At 48.1% G+C, this 19449-nt stretch overlaps 1 protein-coding gene across 4 annotated transcripts in view; it reads left to right on the forward strand.

Annotated features, from left to right (window-relative positions):
- The window catches only part of ACOT7 (acyl-CoA thioesterase 7), an 89588-nt gene that overhangs the window by 2193 nt on the left and 67946 nt on the right, over positions 1 to 19449 (forward strand). For 2 of the 4 annotated variants that reach the window (XM_061568199.1, XM_061568198.1), the window contains exons 2-5: positions 4563 to 4682; positions 5657 to 5774; positions 9213 to 9356; positions 12186 to 12345. In XM_061568199.1, the coding sequence (XP_061424183.1) occupies positions 4563 to 4682; positions 5657 to 5774; positions 9213 to 9356; positions 12186 to 12345 (542 nt within the window). The remainder of the gene's footprint in view (positions 1 to 4562; positions 4683 to 5656; positions 5775 to 9212; positions 9357 to 12185; positions 12346 to 19449) is intronic. The other 2 variants (XM_061568200.1, XM_061568201.1) reach the window with 1 other exon arrangement.

Genomic DNA, 19449 nt, shown 5'->3' on the forward strand with positions numbered 1-19449 from the left:
ACCCACCAATCCCCTTCTCTCTGCCAGTAACCAGCGTTATGCACCATAGTTACACATTCTATGTCACTACACATGTATTCACATAAAAGAGTTTTGGTTCTGGAATTGTGTTCATGGATAGATATGGTAAGAGAGTATAGCCCCCCCCCCCCCACCACAATAGATACCTGCATACCAAGCAGAACAAAACCTACCATTGCAAGATAGCATTGTACACAATCAATAATATGCATTCATACAGCACACATGGTTTATTCATGTCGCATGTACAACATGTACATAATGTGTAAGCTGACATGTTTCACAATGTTCAGTCACCAGTCTCAACCATAAACTATCAATATATTCTAGTAGCGTTGCCTACTCAAGCCCACATTTGTTAACCATCAATACTCTACACCTTTAACTTGTGTATGCCCTATTTCTGCCTCTCCGTGTAATTCTAAGCATATTTATTCGTGCAATCTCCAGCTTTTGTTCCATTTCCCTTATTGATATCAATGTTTACAATCCATATGTCCTTGCAGGTAACATACTAATTACATAATTTATGTCAGCACATGGGCATGTTGGGTGTACAATGTGATCGGTTTATAGTTACCAGACTCATTTGTAGTGACTCCCTTACATATCAGTGACCTTAACTTATGCATGCTTGACTGTCGTAAGCACATCAGACTGGCTATCTTGGACAAAGTATATCACGAGAGTGTTATAATATTTTATATTTTCATTGTGATTGGTGGGAGAAATGGAGAGGCTTTGAAATAATGATGTCATCAATATAATACTGGTAGGAACCTTCTGGTTACACCAGCCCACAGGGGATTCTTGTGTCCGTCCGTCCGTCGTGCATCCAAAAATGGGAGGGGTGGGGCTGGGTGGAGAGAGGAGGGTGGGGAGGGGCTGGGTGGGGAGGGGCTGGGTGGGGGGTGGGGCTGGGTGGGGAGGGGCTGGTCACCCCGTGGTGCCCTTATAAAACTCATCGTTTAACCTACTCACGCCAGCTTGTGCCCGCCCTCACAGTCGGCCATATTTGCGGAATACACCACGCCGCCGTTGACCCTGGCCATTGACCGAGCAATCCAACGTTCCTACCAGCTCCCTCCGCAGGAATGAGTTTTCTCCCTAGATTTTTAGTGTTGTATCTTACAATGTGTCCACCTTGTATATCGATCTGGATATATTTCTAGAATATAAAAACGCTTCCAGTTGTTTTGGGGTCAAATGTAACCTCATTCTAAAACCCTGCTTAATTGCTCAAGCTGCTTAAAAAGGAGCATAGCACTCAGCTGCACCACCTTCTGGAAAAATCAACATTTGTGTTCATCAAGAAACGAGTTAACCTCTGTCTTGGGAATGCGGAATTTCCACCGCTTTCGGATAGAGCAGTGGTTCTTAACCTTTACTGCAGCCTTGCACCCCTTTGGTTCTCAATTGTATGATTTATTTTAATGTGAATAAATATGTAATGTGAGGATATATCTGGCTCACTGACGTATCACAACTCGTCATGATGATTGGCTATGCCGGTCCTGGTTTATAGCCAATGGGGGGAAGCCTAGGGGCGTGGCCCTGACGTAATGGAAAGGTGACAGCTGTAAGTAGAGGATTGGTTCTGCTGGCTTTGGCCACAGCCAATGGGGAGATGAGTCAGGGGCGTGGTCCCGGGAGCCTACGAGGGAGCCTGGAATATTCCATGGAGGCTTAACAGGATTGGTGGAAACGTACCACGTGACCCGGGTATTAAATAGGGGTGGAGACGAACGACACGTGGTCAGAACGGGAACGAATACATTGGGGCTCGATGAAACAAAGTAGTTGTACTGACGTGCCCATGCTTCATTTGTGTTTCCGATGATTTACCTTCTAAAAAATATCTGGCATGTCTCGCATCCCCAGAAAGGGCATCTCGCACTCCCAGGGGGTGCGTGCATCCCAGGCTAAGAAGAACCACTGGTATAGAGTCAACAGCGGCTGCTTGCGGTGTTAACGAAGAACAGCATAGGCTTTATTTTTCGATTTAAAGCTTTCGTGACTGCATAGATTCATTTTCTTGGTTCTTTCGGTAAAGTCACGTAGAAGGGAAATAATAAAATAATAAAAATAAAACATAATAAAATACAATTCTCACGACGTTTCGGCCACAACGCAAGCAGCCGTCCTCAGGGGAAGAACAGGTCTGTCGGAAAGACAGCGTCTGAATGAACACCACCAAGCTTGGCAGCGTATATTTAAGCTGGGTTAGGGGTGGAATGGCGCCTTGACAAAGGAATTTGCATATCAACAGGAATTTTGCATATTTATGGGAAATGCAAATATGGGATTAGTCACTACTTGTGGAATGCGTAGGAGGTGGGGTGGGGTCTCAAAGTCATACTATGCCAATAAAGGGAGGAGGTAGGGTTATCAGTAATGAAGGGAATGCATTTTAATAGTAAGGAGCTGCAGCAGCCAAACCACCACGTAAAAAATTAAAATATAAACTACATCAATATCATTAATATACTAAATATACTCTCCAATAAGCTGAGCTACTAACAGTAAGTCATACATTACAATTCTGTCGCAAAAAATATAATATGCCTCCAGCTAAACTTTTTCCTTACATCACACTGATCTACCCCGTACTGCCATAGACAAACCCAACATTAAATTATATACTGCATTACTATAGACTATACATTGTAATATTACACTGTATTATTTTACCCACCCTACTGTATACCACACTGCTGTATATTCACTATACAATTACGATACTATATATTACCTTATACATTATATTAAACATTACACAGCATAGGCTTTGCCACAGCAGCGTCTCGGGATCAGAGGCAAGCAGACAATTGTTTCCTCGATCGAGCTTTTGGAAGCACGTGTTTGTTTACTGACTGTCACTCGCAGACAGAACGTAGTTGCCAAATCGCATGCAGTAAACGAGTGTTTTTTAAATCAAAGAATAAACACCTGAGGCTTGTAAAGATAACAGTGTACATTGCACACACACTGTCCAAGGAGCAGCACATTCACTTATTTGTTTCATACACTCAGTTGCTTTATGTATGTTAAACTTCTTTCGCTTCGCACGTAGCCAACCGTGCTAATCGGAGGTGCGGGGGAAGGACAAACTAAACGCAAATAGCAGTTATAAAGAAATCGGTTTTAAATCTAGATGATTTAAAAGTGCATATCTCCAGTGGCTTCCTATTATCGCTGCGGTGACCGTCTGTTCGAAAGCTGCTGCTGCTACAAGGGTGACCGGAGTTTGCATGATGGTTTGGGCTCCTTGACGAGATCAGCAAGGTATTGTGGTTCATTGGTGGCAAGCACCTTGTGTGTGTGTAAATGAGTGCGACCTCATATTTTATGTTCGTTCGGCAACCGGAAGCCGATACAGTTCGGCGAGCACCGGATGGACACGGTCGGATCTTGCAGTGCCCTTCACGACGCGTGCCATAGAATTTTGTACACGCTGCAGCTTGGTAATGTTTTCCCAGATGTCCCATAGAGTAGTGAGTTGCAATATCGAGCCTTGTCAATAATATGCTACACGCCACCATGTTGGCTATATCACGACTCGATCGTGGTCGAATATGTCCTGGAGTCCTGATATAAAAATTGCAGGACCTGACTAGATTTTGCACATGGTGATCAAATGACATGTTCTGGTCGAGTGTGATGCCGAGGCTCTTTAGAGGAGTAGAAAACTGTATCTTGGAGTCCGCGACCGCCACACCTGATCCTCCCACAAATGTATTAATTAATAATACGTTCTACACATTTAAATAATGTACTACACATTTAAATAATATGTAGTACGTATTATTAATTAAATGGCTTTGGCAATTCCTATTACACAGTGACTACTTTCATATACGGACGGTCGTAATAATCATCATCATCATCAGCCATGATCAATCCACTGCTGGATGAAGGACTCCCCAAACCGCCACGACCTCTCACGATGCTACGATGTGATAATCCACTTGGCGCATGCACACATGGGCCTATTGCAATCGCTCCCATCTCGGTTAAAGAGAATGTAGTGAGATGAACAATGTGACACCTGTTGAATGCATTTATTTGATGCCAACACAGGATGCTTTCTCGTGTTGCTTACTGCAACACAAGCAAGCATGCCTGGGCAGGGCGTGGGGAGGGGCTGGGGGAGTGGAGGCGGTGATTGGGGAGGAAGCTGCCCCCAATGCAAGTGCCCTTGGAACTGTGACTCTCTCATTGTGGGCCAGACATGGAATGACTTGCGCCCTTTCCTCTGAATCCTTTGCAGCGGGTGGGCAATCGGTGGCATTCTGTTAAGTCGGACAATGACATTGCGGTGTTAGTCTCACCTTAATCTCATGGGGCCAGATGGCAATATATCGATTATTTCTGAGTTGTTCTGCCTGCCATAGATTAAGACTCACAAGATGCTTTGTTTATATTGCTAATTTTATGTGGGGTGCCATCCCAACGCTGCATGCAGATCAGCTTCTGCCGGCTTGGTGTTCGTCAGAAATTACGTTACTTGAGCGTTCCGGTGTGTCTCGCTCTCATTGCAGGGTTCGAATTGTCACGCGGTTGCTGCAACGGACTTGTCTCAGCCGACAGATCAGCGTCTTCGCTCAAGTGAACATCTGTCAAAGAACCGTCCCGAGAAAGATGCCAGTCCACGTGTCCAGGTATGAACTCTGTCTACTCGGCAAATGGCACGACGCGCTCTTTCGATCATGTGGCATTTGTCACCGGACATTCCGTGGTCTGTTGTTAAAGGTAATACTTGCCCAATTCTGGACAAATCTGATCACTCTGCTCCTTGTTGGGTAATCTCGATGGAGGCTTCAAATCATAGGGGGAGGTCATATGACAACTCAAGGTTGTGAGCTCTCTAGACCAATCATTGTCCACCAAGTGCATTTTTAAACCAACTCTGTTCTTTTTCGCTAGAATTAAATCTTGTCACTTCATTCCATTGTCATACCAAATAGCCGCAGTCGCTAAATGGCAAACACTTTGCCCGCAACAGTTAGCGTAAGTGATTGCCTTGCAGTTTCCCGAGTGTATTGTGACCTTAAGGGAGTCCTGTGTGGGAGGCACATTCTAGCTCCACACCTTGAACAGGCTGAGCTCTTAAATCATCCCGCATGATGTCTTTAGCCCCAGGGGCATTGCAGACTGGATAGGTGACCACTTGCACACACCGCTCCCACCTGCTTCCAAGTCGTGGTGTCGTTTGAGTCATGGTGTCTTTGTCGTGGTGATCAAGCACAGGAACACTGGGATACATAGAAACAATACTCCCAACTTTCAATGTTTGATACATTTCACCGAGAGCATCCACGACATTGCTGGTTTCTTCGAGTGTTGCGAAGAAAGGGTGTCAAAGTGTAATTGTGCTCCTCAAGGCCATAATACATTTCAACATTTGATAAACCGTTATTTACTGCCAACCCTTGCTTCAAAAGCACTGAATCCTCAAAGCCACTGCACCCGCAGATTATGAGCATTGTCATCATGATTCGTGATAAATCCGCTTCTGGATGAAGGCCCCTCCCCAAGCAATTTCCATCCCTCGGGTTCCTGCGATGCAACAACTTCTAGAGATACGAAATATTCGTCACCAAGTGAGTCAACTATGTTTTTTTTTTCCTTCCAGGATAATGCGTCCGGATGATGCAAACATTGCAGGGACCGTCCATGGCGGAACCATCCTGCGCATGATAGAGGAGGCCGGCGTCATCATCAGCACACAGCACTGCAACAGCAAGCCGCAGGTACGCCGTGCACAGGTGGCCAGCAGGCGCACCTTGGCTGCGAGGCGGCTACAGCGATGCAGCCCGTGAACTCCTACAGGGGCCAAGAGCATTTAATCACCTGCGTAGCTCAGAGAGGGTGGAGCGGTTTCACAGTCGTCGGCGCGCTACGCTGCAGACCTGGATACCTGCGTTCGCGTAACGGCCACGGCTAACGCCACTGGCGAGGGATATCTGAACACGTCCTGGGCACGCATCCCCTTAACCAACTCGCCCCGACCAGCGTGGTGAGGTGACGTACGGTCAAGCAACCTCCGTGATCGATAGGGCATGGGGATGTCGTAATTCCGCAGTGGATTGGAAAAGGTCTATAAGTTTGGTGATAGCTTAACAAGGTGGTTCAGAAGGCTTGGTAATAGCCTGTCAGAGCGCAGAGCCGGCACTGCTGAGATCCTGAGTTCAAATCTTGCTTCAGTCGCCCGTGCTTAAAGCAGGCTCTAGGGATGGAACAAAGTTATGGTTTCTGCCCATTCACCAATGACTGCACAGGAAAACTTTTGTGATGCATTTTGGAATTCCTATAATTTCACGTATCAGAGCACTAATCCGACACTGCTGAGATCCTGAGTTCAAATCTGGCTTCAGTCGCGCGTGATTAAAGCAGGCTCTTGGGATGGAACGAAATGATGGTCTTTTCCCAGTCACCCATGACTGCACACAAAAAAACATTTTTTATAAATTTCGCGATTCCCTTAATTTAACATATTCTGAGCACTAACTGATGCTTTACCATCCATATTAAATAAACGTGTCCACTGCTTTTTGTGGACAGGAGATTTGTACTGGGACGTCATCTTTCAAAAATCAATTCCCAGACACAACGTGATGCACTGCTTGCCAATTTTTCATCTCAGGCAGTGAAGCTGTTTGGACGATTGCACTCACATTGTACATTTTTCAACCTGGCACGAGTCCATTAAAACACTTGGGCAGGTATTTATTTTTATCTGATGTAAAAGTGCAAGCTTGTTATATTCCATCTCTGAAAGTGAGTTGATGGAGTGTGTATAAGACTGCTCATGCGCGCATGAACATTCCAGTGTCTCGTATCTCACAATTCATCATTTGGTGCCAAATTCCCACTTGTACAGACACGAGTGGCATCTGAATGCTGTGCACTTTTACATAACATAGTAACCAAAGTGTTATCTAAATGTCTGGTCAAAAATTGTATAGTTTCAATCCATTGCTAGATTAAGGTATTCCCATTCCATACTATGAGACCTCCTTTACCAGTGGCAAAATATAGTAATAGGTTTGTACCCTTTCAACTGGTACAAAAACTGACACCTTTATACAAGGCATCATGTTTGCAATAACCACAACACAAGCAGTCAAAATGCAAACAAAAAGAAACAACTCCGATGATGATAATGATATGCACTGTCCTTGAAGTTGATTGGTCCACACCCGAGACAGCTTTTCTTAGAGCCTAGCCTTCATTGGTGTTGGACTTTTGACTGCTTGTGTTGTGGTTATTGCAAACATGATGCCTTGTATAAAGGTGTCAGTTTTTGTACCAGTTGAAAGGGTAAAAACCTATTACTATTCCCATTCCATGTCAATCATGGGAGTTGTTTGACCATACTTCACCCTGTTCGTCAGTGTGGTTTGGCCAGTGGGCAAGCCCAGGACCAGTTTAGACATCGCTCGGCACTGATGTTAACAGTCAGTTACTTTCCGAGAAGGTCCATTGAGCTAAGAAGCCTCTCTATCCATGGCAACCCGCCCAAAACAGCTGATACTACGGTAGCGAGCACATTACATGGGAGGTGGGAGGGTTTTCAGGGGTTGCATGGAACAGTATCGGTTCTATTTTATACACGACATGGATGATAAACAACCAGAACTATGTACAATGGAAATGTAGCTCGCAGTACAATGTGACATGATGCATCACACCAGCCTTGATGCGAGTCGTGCACAATTAGCCGTGGTCATGAAACAAACTCATGTTCAGAGCATCGGGCGCTAACCACTGGGCCAGCAATCCTGGACATAATTCGTATGCGAAACTTTAAAGTTGTTTTCTCAAGTTTCGATGTGTAAACATTACAGATCCACTTTCCTGGTGCACCCTCGTACGGGAAGTGATGCATTTAATGAAACAGCTGCTTGACTAATACCGTGAAGACGGCGGTGTAAATTAAAGGCCGTCGCTCACTATGCATTCAATTAGCACTTGCCGCGATCAAATTTACACATTGGCGTGGCCGCCCCCGGTAGTGCGTGCCGGTAAATCCGGCGCTTGGGCAGACACAAGGGGTTTGCGCCCTCGCAGAGAGCCCTGTAACACTCCCCCCCCCCCCCCCCCCCCCAAAGCCGCTATGCTGCGACACGGCCAGCAGAGGACAGCACATCATCAATGTGCTTCGTGAGTCTGTGCGCACCCCTGAGACTTATCCTCTCGTCTGCGTGGGTTTTCTCCAGATGACTCTAATTTCCTACTCGGTTCTATCAAACTGTCGCAAAGACTACCTGAGAATGCAATGCTTGTGTAGGCTTTTCTCCCTGTGAGATGCCCAGGAGATGGCACTACAGCAGGATACTGGGTCCTTTGGTTGTGAAGATAGCATCGCCATTTCTCACTTTAATGACTTTACAGTCGTTAGTCTATCCACTGCTGGATGAAGGCCTCCCCCAAGGCGCTGCCATCCCTCTTAATGTTCCACCGAGAACGTGCACACGAACTGATTTCATCGCTCCATCTCCCTGGTAGATGCATTCTCGGGTGTATTCTATTCCTTGGCTGCTACTCCATCATGAGTGCCATATAAGTACTGTGTATAATACATACACTCTACTAGATTAAACTCACAATCTGCACGAACAATTTAGTACATATGTATGTTGAACTTATCACTGTACGTAGCCAACCGTGCTAATCGGACGGGCGGGGGAAGGACAGATTTAAAAGTGCATCGTATGAATTGTCAAATCGCACGTGAGCTGGATTAACTGTTAATGGCCACCTAATCTTTGGTCACGTCGGTTGTCTTGACCATACTTCACTATCCCGGTCAGTGTGGGTTGTTAGTGAGAGACGGGGGAGACCCAGGACCTGGTTCAGATATCACTGGTAATGTTCGCTGTTACCCGGAGGGCGTGGGACTCGAACTCAGGCCGTCAGGTTCACCGCACAGCCAATCCATTGATTAAAATGTATTCCTGCAATTACGATGCATGCATGTAAGTAATCGTTGCGCGTGAGAGGTTGATTGCTTATAGTTTGTGCACGTTCAGTGCAAACTCGATGCTGTCGTTGCATCTGAGGTTAATGGAGCAACAACACTGCACACGCTAGGCAGAACTCATGGAAGTGCGCGTTGAAGTTGTACAGGTGAGAAGAAACCGGTGATGTTTATTTCTGAATCAAATAAATGTCTCGAATTCCTACAGCAGGCTGTGAGTGGAGAGGGGAGAGTTGTTCACAGCTTGGTTCCCACACACACTGGGAGAGGACCGCTGCTCTTCCCCAGTGCTCTTACCAGCCACCTACCACCACCACCACTCAGCACACGAGCTCAAACCCCCCTCGCCCAGGTTAGCGACGTGCAACTATACTAAAAACTAAACGATGAGCAATTTTTCATTTTACCCAGGTAAGTCCCCACTGAGCTATGTAGCTTTTTTCCAGAAACGACCTGGCCATCACGAATGATAGCAGCTGTACGAAATGGCTCTTTGCATGGAAATGTACAGCAGGCAAATACTCTAAACGCGCGACGTCGTTTCTAAACGTGGAGGGACAAACCGGAGGACCCGGAGAAAAATCCACCCGACCGCCGGGAGATGGACATGCAAATTCCAAATGTTCAGGCATCAGTCAGGATAGAACCCACGACCTCCTGCATACCAGGCGAGGGAGATAACATCTCGCCACCGTGGCGCCCTCGGCAACGGCTGAGGGATCGGGCAGCAGGTAGCGATGGGCGAGTTGGTGGTGTGGTTGGCATCCGAGGCATCGGCTAATGGTGACCTCTTGACCTTCACCTGTTTTCAATGATAATTCAAGTCTGAAAGCATTCTTTAAAGAAATAAATGTACGACTGATAGTTAAAGAAAAAACACTTTTTGGGGAGGTTGATGAAAGACTGCAGTGGAACTAGAAAGCAAACAGGCCTAAAACAAAAATGCCAAAGATTGATTGATGTGACAGAACAAAGGATTTGCATTTAATGGGCAGACGAAACTGGGGGTTTGTTGAAGGAGGAGGCATTAACATTCCGCTGTAAGACGGCGAAGAATGCAACTTGAAGGTCGCGGCCACTTGGACGTGGAGTGTTGTTCTTGCAGCGTTTCCTTCTGCCGCTAGGTGTCGACACAGATTGAAAAGAGAACCGCATCCTCGTGTTGCCGTGGCTTTATTGTTATGATGTAGGCACGTACAGATTCGGTCTGCTCATAGCACTGATGAATTGGTGGTAACGGTTTTTATTTAAAAAATCTATTCTTTTTTTTTGTCTCGTTTGTATCGTCCGTCCCACATGTTCAGGTTTGGTTATTCGATTCCGTGCATTCTATTAGTTTAAATTAACAATTAGCCTATTATTAGAATTACTCAATTAATTGTTAGAGTCACGATGTAATCTTCATCAACGAAGTGTGACATTGGCTGGTTATAATGTATTATGCTGAGTTTTGTTACAACGGTTGTGACGGTTTAACTAGAATCGGATTAGGGATCGAATTAACCTGAACGCCACTCGAGTTAGCCAAGCGGGGGCTCACTTGAGACGCTGCATTAAAAAGAGAACGATTGCCAACGGATAATGATGCTCTTCCACGCACAGGACTTTTAATGCCCCCCCTTCCCCCCCGTCATATATCTAAATCGCGTACCGCGAGCTCCGTGTACATCGGCCGAGCAGCATAATGTGAGCTGCGCGAGCCGTCCTTGTCTGGAGTGCAAACGACCTAACGGGAACCTTCCATCCTGTGAATTATTGCCACTCGCGTTTTGGCCAATGGATTTACCTGGGAGGGAATGGTGGAGTCCCGATCGCTAAGGTTAGGGCCAGGTTAGGGGTGGGGGTGGGGTTGACCAACCGGGTCCTGAGTATCGATTGTCGGTGGCTCGCCACGGCACAGCGGCGCGCACGCTGGGTGCTAGCGTTCACGCCGGAGCTGACGGTGCCTCGATGGAGACTGATTAGATTAATTGGCAATTGTGAACGAAAGTGCAGTCCTAATGAGCATAACGTAATGGAATAAAATGGTGAATACAATTAAAAATGCCGCTTTACTCGCGTCCGTGTGTGTGTGTTGTTACAAATTAATTGTCAAGGGTAATTGAATAATCGAGTAGCATTTATGAAATGGTATATGCTATTGCAATTAATTTAGCCTTTGCTATGCTAATTAACGTATGCATCTATTTTTATTTGAAGCTTTCGTGACTGCAGGAACCCCTAATCTTTGGTTCTTTCGGTAAGTCACGTAGGTAGAAAATATAATAAATCACGACGTTTCGATCGTTGCTTGTGTTGCGATCGAAACGTCGTGATTTATTCTTTTTTCTACCTACGTGTCTTTGCCGAAAGAACCAAAGAGTATGCATCTATTTTAAACATGCTTAGTTTCCAGCCACTTTCAATTTTAAATTACAGGTAATGGGTGACGTGTTCACGATGACAAAGCGTTCGCAATGTGTTCACGATAACTAAGATAACGATCTTCTTGGTTCTTTCGGTAAAGTCACGTAGAATGGAAATAATAAAATAAAACATAATAAAATAATTCTCACGACGTTTCGGCCACAACGCAAGCAGCCGTCATCAGGTGAAGACCAGGTCTGTCGGGGAGACAGCGTCTGAATGGTGCTGTCTCCCCGACAGACCTGGTCTTCACCTGATGACGGCTGCTTGCATTGTGGCCGAAACGTCGTGAGGATTATTTTATTATGTTTTATTTTATTATTATTATTGTTTCCATTCTACGTGACTTTACCGAAAGAATCAAGAAGATGAATCCCTGCAGTCACGAAAGCTTTAAATCGAAATTTAAGATAACGATGGTGATGATGTGTTCTGGTAGTGACGATGATTGCAATGACAGTGATGAAGATGTAGGTAACAAATGACAGGAATGAAGGTGGTGATGATGAGGAATGAAGGTGTTGTTACTATGATGACGACTGAGATGATTGCTGAGAGTGGGCGGCAGGTCACGGATGATGACGATGATGATTGTGATAGCGGCACAGATGACGGCGATTACGCCGGTCACTGCAAAGGTAAATGATTATTGGTCATGGCGCTGATGATGTCGAGACGATCGCGAAGGCGACGGTGACGCAGGCAAACGCGTCGACGGTAACTGCCGAGTTGCGGAAGTAACGATCACGACTCTGCCCGTGCCCGTCTTTGCCAGCACGAGAACTGCGTGGCGGCGTTGGCACGTGTGGAGCGCACGGACTTCCTGTCGCCCATCCTGATCGGGGAGGTGGCGCACGTGGCGACGCACATCACCTACACTTCGAAGCACTCGGTGGAGGTGCAGGCGTTGGTGACGGCCGAGAATCTGCTCAACGGTACGCGCATCCCAACGCTCTGCCCAACGTTTTGCGAGCGCGCGTGGGTTTTTTTGTGGTTGTGCGCGCATGGCGCTCCGACGCGTGTCGGGATCGTACCGTGTGTTGTTTTCTTCGCACGATGTCCCGACGTGTTTCGCTCCACGCGACGGGAGCTCGATGTCGATTCGGTTCCTGATGAACCTCCCCAGCGCGTGGTGTGCAGCGTCGGGCGTCGTGCCGGGCAACGCACGGCCCGACCACGAATGCGCATGGCAGAGCCTCTCAGTTTCCCCTATGCTCAACACTCTACAACACCATTCTACACCACTACTCTACACTACCACTCACTAATATTTTATACCACGGCTTTACACCACCACCACCACACGACAGAACATAGATTGGACGGTTTGGCCACAGCCTCCCCTGGCTGCCTTTTGCTCCCCAGTGCAGCTGTTTTTACGCACCGCACGAGGTACTCATTTACGGCTGAACCGACCTCCGGGAGGCCCAAGTACGGGTTTGTATGTCGCTCGCCACTGACCACGCCTGGTTCGGTGGCGCAGTGCGCTGACCACCGCGCCACGAGCGAGCCGAGGCGCGCGCACGCCGACGGCACGCTCTGCGACTCGGCCACGCGGCCACCAAAGCCGTGAGCGCATCGTGACGCCGCGCTCATTCAATCATCGCGGCCACGCCGCTGCGGTCTTGAAAGCCCCGAGCAGCTTATTATTTTTTTGTCACCAAAAGAGCTGCACGATCAAAAGCACTCCTGCAGCAAGGGAGGAGGAACGACACGAAAAAAGGTCAAAGGAAAATTGCGTCAAGTGAAATAAAGCTGAAATATAACAAGGCGAGGAGCACTCCTGTGAATGGTGGCTGCATGGGGGTGTAATCTGAGAATTTTTTTTGCGGGGCCTCCTAAAAGCATTGGGCTCTTTTGGCTGGGATGATGGGTGCTTGTCTCCTGTTCGTTTGATTTCTTGAAATTGCCGCCCCCGCCCCCCCGCATGCCGGCTGTGTGCCGGAGTAGCGCCGCGGCAGCCCGTCGGTGTCGAGGACGAGTGGGCGGCGCTCGGTGTGCAGCCCTCGGTGTGCAGCGCTTGGTGTGCCGCGCTCGGTGTGCCGCGCTCGGTGTGCAGCGCTCGGTGTGCCGCGCTCGGTGTGCCGAGCTCGGTGTGCCGCGCTCGGTGTGCAGCCCTCGGTGTGCAGCGCTTGGTGTGCCGCACTCGGTGTGCCGAGCTCGGTGTGCAGCGCTCGGTGTGCCGAGCTGCGCCTGCAGGCTGGGCAGCACGCGCACACGCGCGCCGAGTCTCTCGCTGTTAAACTAAAAGCGCAACTTTTTTTTTTCGCACCAGGATATCAATCGGTGCAAATTGTCGTTGCACATTCGTATTTTATACTTAGTGCCCGCATATGTGCACGCAGTGTTTAAACAACAACAACAGCCGCACGTGATTGAACTGGGCTGTTGAACTTGTGGTTGCCGGGCGGTAGTGTCTATGCACGTGGCCTGTAATCCAGCACTGTGGAGAAAACGAGTGTTGGTGAATCGTCACAAGTGGTGTGAGACTCCCTTCCTATGGATGTCAAGGTGTGCGTAACCTGAGTTGCTGGGAGAAGGCAGTAAAACAAAGTGGGGAATACCATCATCTGTCCCTTCTGTATGGGATAAAGTGTTGCCCCCTCGCACGTGCAGGTTTTCTCCCGCATGTATAAACACTGATTCATGAGCTGAAAATCTTTTCATATCCAAAGGACTGGAGCTTGGACATAATATTAGCAAAAATGCATATGATGTATTTAATACCACGTGGACGAGGCAACCACATACAGGGGCAGTACAGAAAGTAGGTTTCTTGCATGTCTGTAAAATAATTGTTCTGTCCACGTACGCGTGGCTTTAAATCGCAGGATCTTGACAAGTGCGCGTCTACCGCACTGATCCCCGCTCGTTCTTTTGACATCTGCGTGCTATTTGGCTGCCGCTGCCCCGTCTCCCTCTACAGCTGCCCCCTCTCTCTCTCTCTCTGCGCTGTGTCCAGATTAATACCTTCCGCTCTGCTTCACCGCTTGGCTTCGACAGCTGGGCGCGTGGTCTCACGCGCTTGTGTGCAGGGGGCGGTGGCGCAGCAGTTGGCGCATCGCTCGCTTTGCAAACCCAACAAGCTGAGATAGATTCCTGGTCATGGCTAGCATCGGTGATGAGTGGTATTTGGTCAGGTCCTGGGCCGCCCCTAGGTCGACTCGGCCTGAAATGCGTACCTGGTGCAGTGTGTGAATCATCAGCACTGGCCGGGCCTGGTGCTGGCCACCCACTCCCCGTGCCAGCCTTCATAGGTGCTCGCTAACAGCACTTGGCCCAACAGTTTGTTGAAGGCTAAAGTGAGGTTCTTTGACTACTTTTTTGACAATTTCACTCGATGCAGTTTTTAACATATTCTTAGCACATTCTGAAATAAAGCACAGTAAAGTGTTCTAAATTAACACGTGATTCGCGTGTACGGGGAAAAATACATTACCTCTCATTATTTTGACTCAACTGAGCTAACCAGTTGCAACTTGAATATATTGTCATCGCGAATGTTTAAGTAATTCACAATAATACTTTCGGGAAAGTCACTGCGGCCCCAGGGCTCCTTTTATGGGAGAATAATTCCTAGAATGTTTGGCCAATTCCTTATTTGAGTGTTTTTAAAAGTTTCACAACCTCATTTTGTTGAACCAGGCGGTGGGAACTCGAAGAGACCAGGATGACTCCCATTTGCCAACGTGACCTGGGCCACCAACGTAACAAAAGCAAAACAAATAAAATAAAATACAGCAACGAAGTGTTAAAAGAAATTGGAACAAAACAACTGTATCGCATGAAGAACAGAAAAGATTGTGAAACTAAATGCTTTAATCAGATCGGGCAGATCACCTCCAGATTGACGGAAACGCTAAACATTACAATTTCAGTTTTCCACCTTGCAACTTGCTTATTCCATGGCGCACCGCACTCTGAAATGAGAGAACCATTTCTCGTTACATCATGGCGGCTCTTGAGTGGTCTCGGATGGCGAACGCGAACGCTAAAGTGATACGCGACTCCAATACGGATTCTAAAAGCGGCGTCGTCAAATGTATCACTCAACTCTAGACATGGAGAGGGGCGTGGGTTAGTACGCGGGAACACGATACGTTAAGCACTCGGCCGTTATTGCGACAGATGGACGTTGGCGTATCATACGGCCAGCCAAGATAGCAATTTTTACAGCAATCGCAATCTTTATTTATTCTGGAGAAATCCAATGAGCTTTTGGAGTTTTTTTTTTCCACAGGTGTCCATTCGGGGCAGGTCAGAAAGTTTACAACAACAAACAATGCAAAAACACGATCAGAGCGCGAAAGTATTGGGAAGGAAAGCAATCGCTAAAAATAAATACGTAAATAATCGAGTAACCGGGTGGTACGGAGCCCAGTATCTGCACCGCGATGCCGGCGGAGCACGGCTCTGGTTCTGGCTCGGCACTGCAGATAGGCAGTGGAAAACAACCCGTACCACGGGGCCCTGCGCTGGCTCAACGAGGATTTGTGAACCGCAACTTAGAGGCAACGAACGCAACCGTGAGCTGACTCGCATGTTGTAGAATCCTCTTTCCCCCGCTCGGTTGCCCCTCAAACACATCAGCAAGTCTGTCCATTAATTGATGAGCCAGTGACGTTCAGCCCCTTGCTTTGTTTAATGGGAATTATAATTGTTATAACCCATCGCTGTTTGGCGTTAATGGTATGCATTTAAGTCACTGCACGACAATAAAACACACGCACACAACAAGTGCATAACAGCTACGGAGACGCGACACCCGAGATTATTCCAGGTGTTAAATTTCATTACCCAGGTTGCCTTGACTTTCCCAGTGGTTGTCATGGAAACAAAAGAGCCATCGCCTCAGAAAAAAACATTAACGTGTCTGATTAACAGAAACTGAAATTAGTTTGTAGCAGCAATAAAATATTATAAAAAAAAAACTGAAGAAGCTTGATCATAAAGATCTCTTGATGAAGCCCCTGCAGGATGATGGCCTCCCCACTCCATGTCACCCGCTTACAAAGACCATCCTTCACCACGCAGTCAGTGTGGGTTCATGAAAATGGGGGGGGGGGGCAGGTAGGGGTATGTCTAGGACCGGTTCAGATATAATGCTCGCCACGGGTGTTAGCCACGCCCGGCTATCGAACTCTGCTCCTTTCATCCCTCTAGTTATATTTTATTTTAAAAAATTCCCAGGGGGATCTCATTCGTATGAGATTTCTGGGGAGAGCATTCGGGTGAAGGAAGGACAATGTGCGCTATGGCTCGGTAATCGAGTGGCGGGCACACGACAGCTTTCTCTTGTGGACAATGGGCGGTGCGCGCGAGTCCCTGGGCGACGCGACGGGTCGTGCCACGCGCCGTCCCCGCTTTGACATTGTTAGCGGCACTGAGCTGTCCACGCCGTGCGTCGACGAACGACGCCCTGTCGATTTGTTTATCTGCTCCTCCGCGCTCGCCAGCGTTCCCGCTAATGCGGTCTCGCGGAACGTGTTCGACACCCTCCGTGTTACGGTGCCGAGATGTTAACCACCTCGCCTGGTATACAGGAGGTCGTCAGTTTGATCCCGACCCTGACGCCTGCGTGGATTTTTCTCTGGTTTTTCCCTCCGCATTTTCGAAACATGCGTATAGAGTATTTGTCGTAAACTTCCACGTGATGATAAGCCACTTCGTTCAGCTATCATTTGTGATAGCCAGGTCGCTTCTAGAAAAAATCTATACAGCTCAGTGGGCCTTACCTGGTTTAAAAAAACAAATATTTAGTTTAGTTTCATTTTGTCGAATCGTTTTCTCGTAGATGGACGTGGCTGCGTGCATTGGCCGGCTGCGATGAATGGCGATGCGGGCATTACCGCTGCGTAGCTGCAGTTGGAGCGACGGATCCACGTGTGGGATGGTTGTTGACTCGGCAGCCGGAACGCGGCACCTCGCCGTGTTACCTCCGTCACCGGTTCACAGAAATGGTTCGCGCGCGTTCTTGCCAGAAATTAGATTCGCAAGCAAATTGCGCCCTTGCAGTTAAACAGGGACACGTCTGTGTGTGTGTGTATATATAAGGTTAGGGATGCGTGCATGTCTGGGAAGACGGTTTGGTGGTAAAGCAAGCGACGCGGCAATGGGAGGGTCGCGAGTTCAAATCCCGGTTAGGGTTGACTTGGCCCATCCTTCCCTCGCGGTTCAATAAAATGAGTACCACTTCATGGGGCATTCAACAGTGGCTGTCCTATGGATATACTCACCCCCGTCATAGGAATGTGGAATTTACACTACTGCCTGAGGGCTATAACCAGGAGATGAGCACCGCTTCTGCTCATTTGACCAGCAAATAACTTAGAATTTTTGAGATAAGGATCAGCAGACTGTCACCCGCATACATAAACGACAATATATAACATCGGATAGACTGAAATATAGACAGAGTTGTCCACAGGGTTTAAGCATGTATCACGTCACCGGCTTTGCGATTCAACGCATATGTAGTGACATAAGAAGGGAGGGGCTGCTGTAGGCTCTGGGTTCCCAGGTGGGTCCAGACGCGTAATCCCCTGGGCGCCAGGCGCTGGGTTCCCAGGAGGTCCAGACGCTTAAGCCTCTGGGCGCCGCCAACGGGGGGGGCTGTGTGTGCTCTGTGGGATGTCTGGTGGCGCACACGGCCCCACCCCTCGTTGGGGACTGGGCATATAAGCGGAGCTCCCTGGACGATCGGGGCCAGTTGTAACTCAAGACCCAAGACCCACGACCAGCCATCTGAAGACCCTGGGATGCTGCGAGAGCCAGTGCTGGGACTCTGGAACTCCCGACGCTACGACCTTGTGAGGGCGAGTTCCGGAGCGTAGCCAGAGTAGAGTATCTAGGCTGTGTAGCTAGGCTGTGTACCTAAGCTGGAGCAGAGTATCAGGACTGTTGGAGCGTTGGACTGTTGAAGTGTTGTATTGTAATAAAGAAGTTACCTCTACAAGTGTCTCCGGAACCCGTTACACATACAAGAATCCACTGAACGTTCTGTTTGATATATCACCTCGAGTAGCGACAGGGAGTACACGAGCAGATGACACACGATATGCACCAACCTAAGATAAGCATCGCTCCTCTACGTGCCTGATTGGATGCGCGTTTAGCAATCAACATAATAACGTTGCTATGATTTGGTGCACAGTGACATCTTGGCTATCAAAAGCCATCAGAATAATAATACGCTGCCCATTACGTAATGCTTGTCGTATACAGTAAACACTGTTGTTGGTCCTAGCGTATACCCGGTGGCTTTCCTTGATTTCCTTCGTGACAATGCCCCCCCTCCTCCCCTGTCTCCCCCGACCCGCACCTCGTTTTCCCATGCACCATATGCTCATAAATAATAATCGGATTATAATTGTCTGCGTTGTTGGGTTCGCAGTGGGCGGGGTCGCGGTGTGCGAGCCCCCCGTTATTTTTAGTCTCTCCCGCCCCCCGCTTTTCCTCGTATTTGCGACGTTCCCGGTTGGCTTGAAGACAACAGTGAAATCGACTTTAGGCCAACAGAAGGAAAAATGGAGGGAAAATCAAAGAGGCACAAGCACACGCACGCACAGTCGGGGAATTGAACCAGCTGTTGAAAGAATACAACCTCTTGTTTAATGGCACGTCACATGCCCAATTTGCCCTTGTCCCGGTGTGTTGCGGCTCTGGCTGGGTTCAGGGATCCCAAGTGGTAGTTGCCTACGAATGTTCCCGGCCGGCTTGAAAGTCAACGGTTAAAACGACGTTAGGCCAAAAGAAAGAAAAAAACGGAGAGAAAATCAAAAGACACGCGCACGCACACAGTCACTCACACCGTAGGGGAATTAAACCAGCCGTTTAAAGAAACCAACTTTTTGTTTACTGACGCATCGCATGCCCAATTTGCACTTAGCCTGGCATGTGGCGGCTCTGGCTGGGTCAGGGATCCCAAGCGGCCACGATGGCACCCACAAGCCTCGGCACGCCATCAAGTCCCCCTCGTCAGGATGTAACCAAACTCCTCCCTCCGTCTGTCCTCGCCCCGTACGTGTGTGAAATACAGT

Source organism: Lethenteron reissneri, chromosome 40, assembly GCF_015708825.2.
Source record: "Lethenteron reissneri isolate LAM-NWPU_2019-01 chromosome 40, ASM1570882v1, whole genome shotgun sequence".
In the NCBI taxonomy this organism is placed as follows: domain Eukaryota; kingdom Metazoa; phylum Chordata; class Hyperoartia; order Petromyzontiformes; family Petromyzontidae; genus Lethenteron; species Lethenteron reissneri.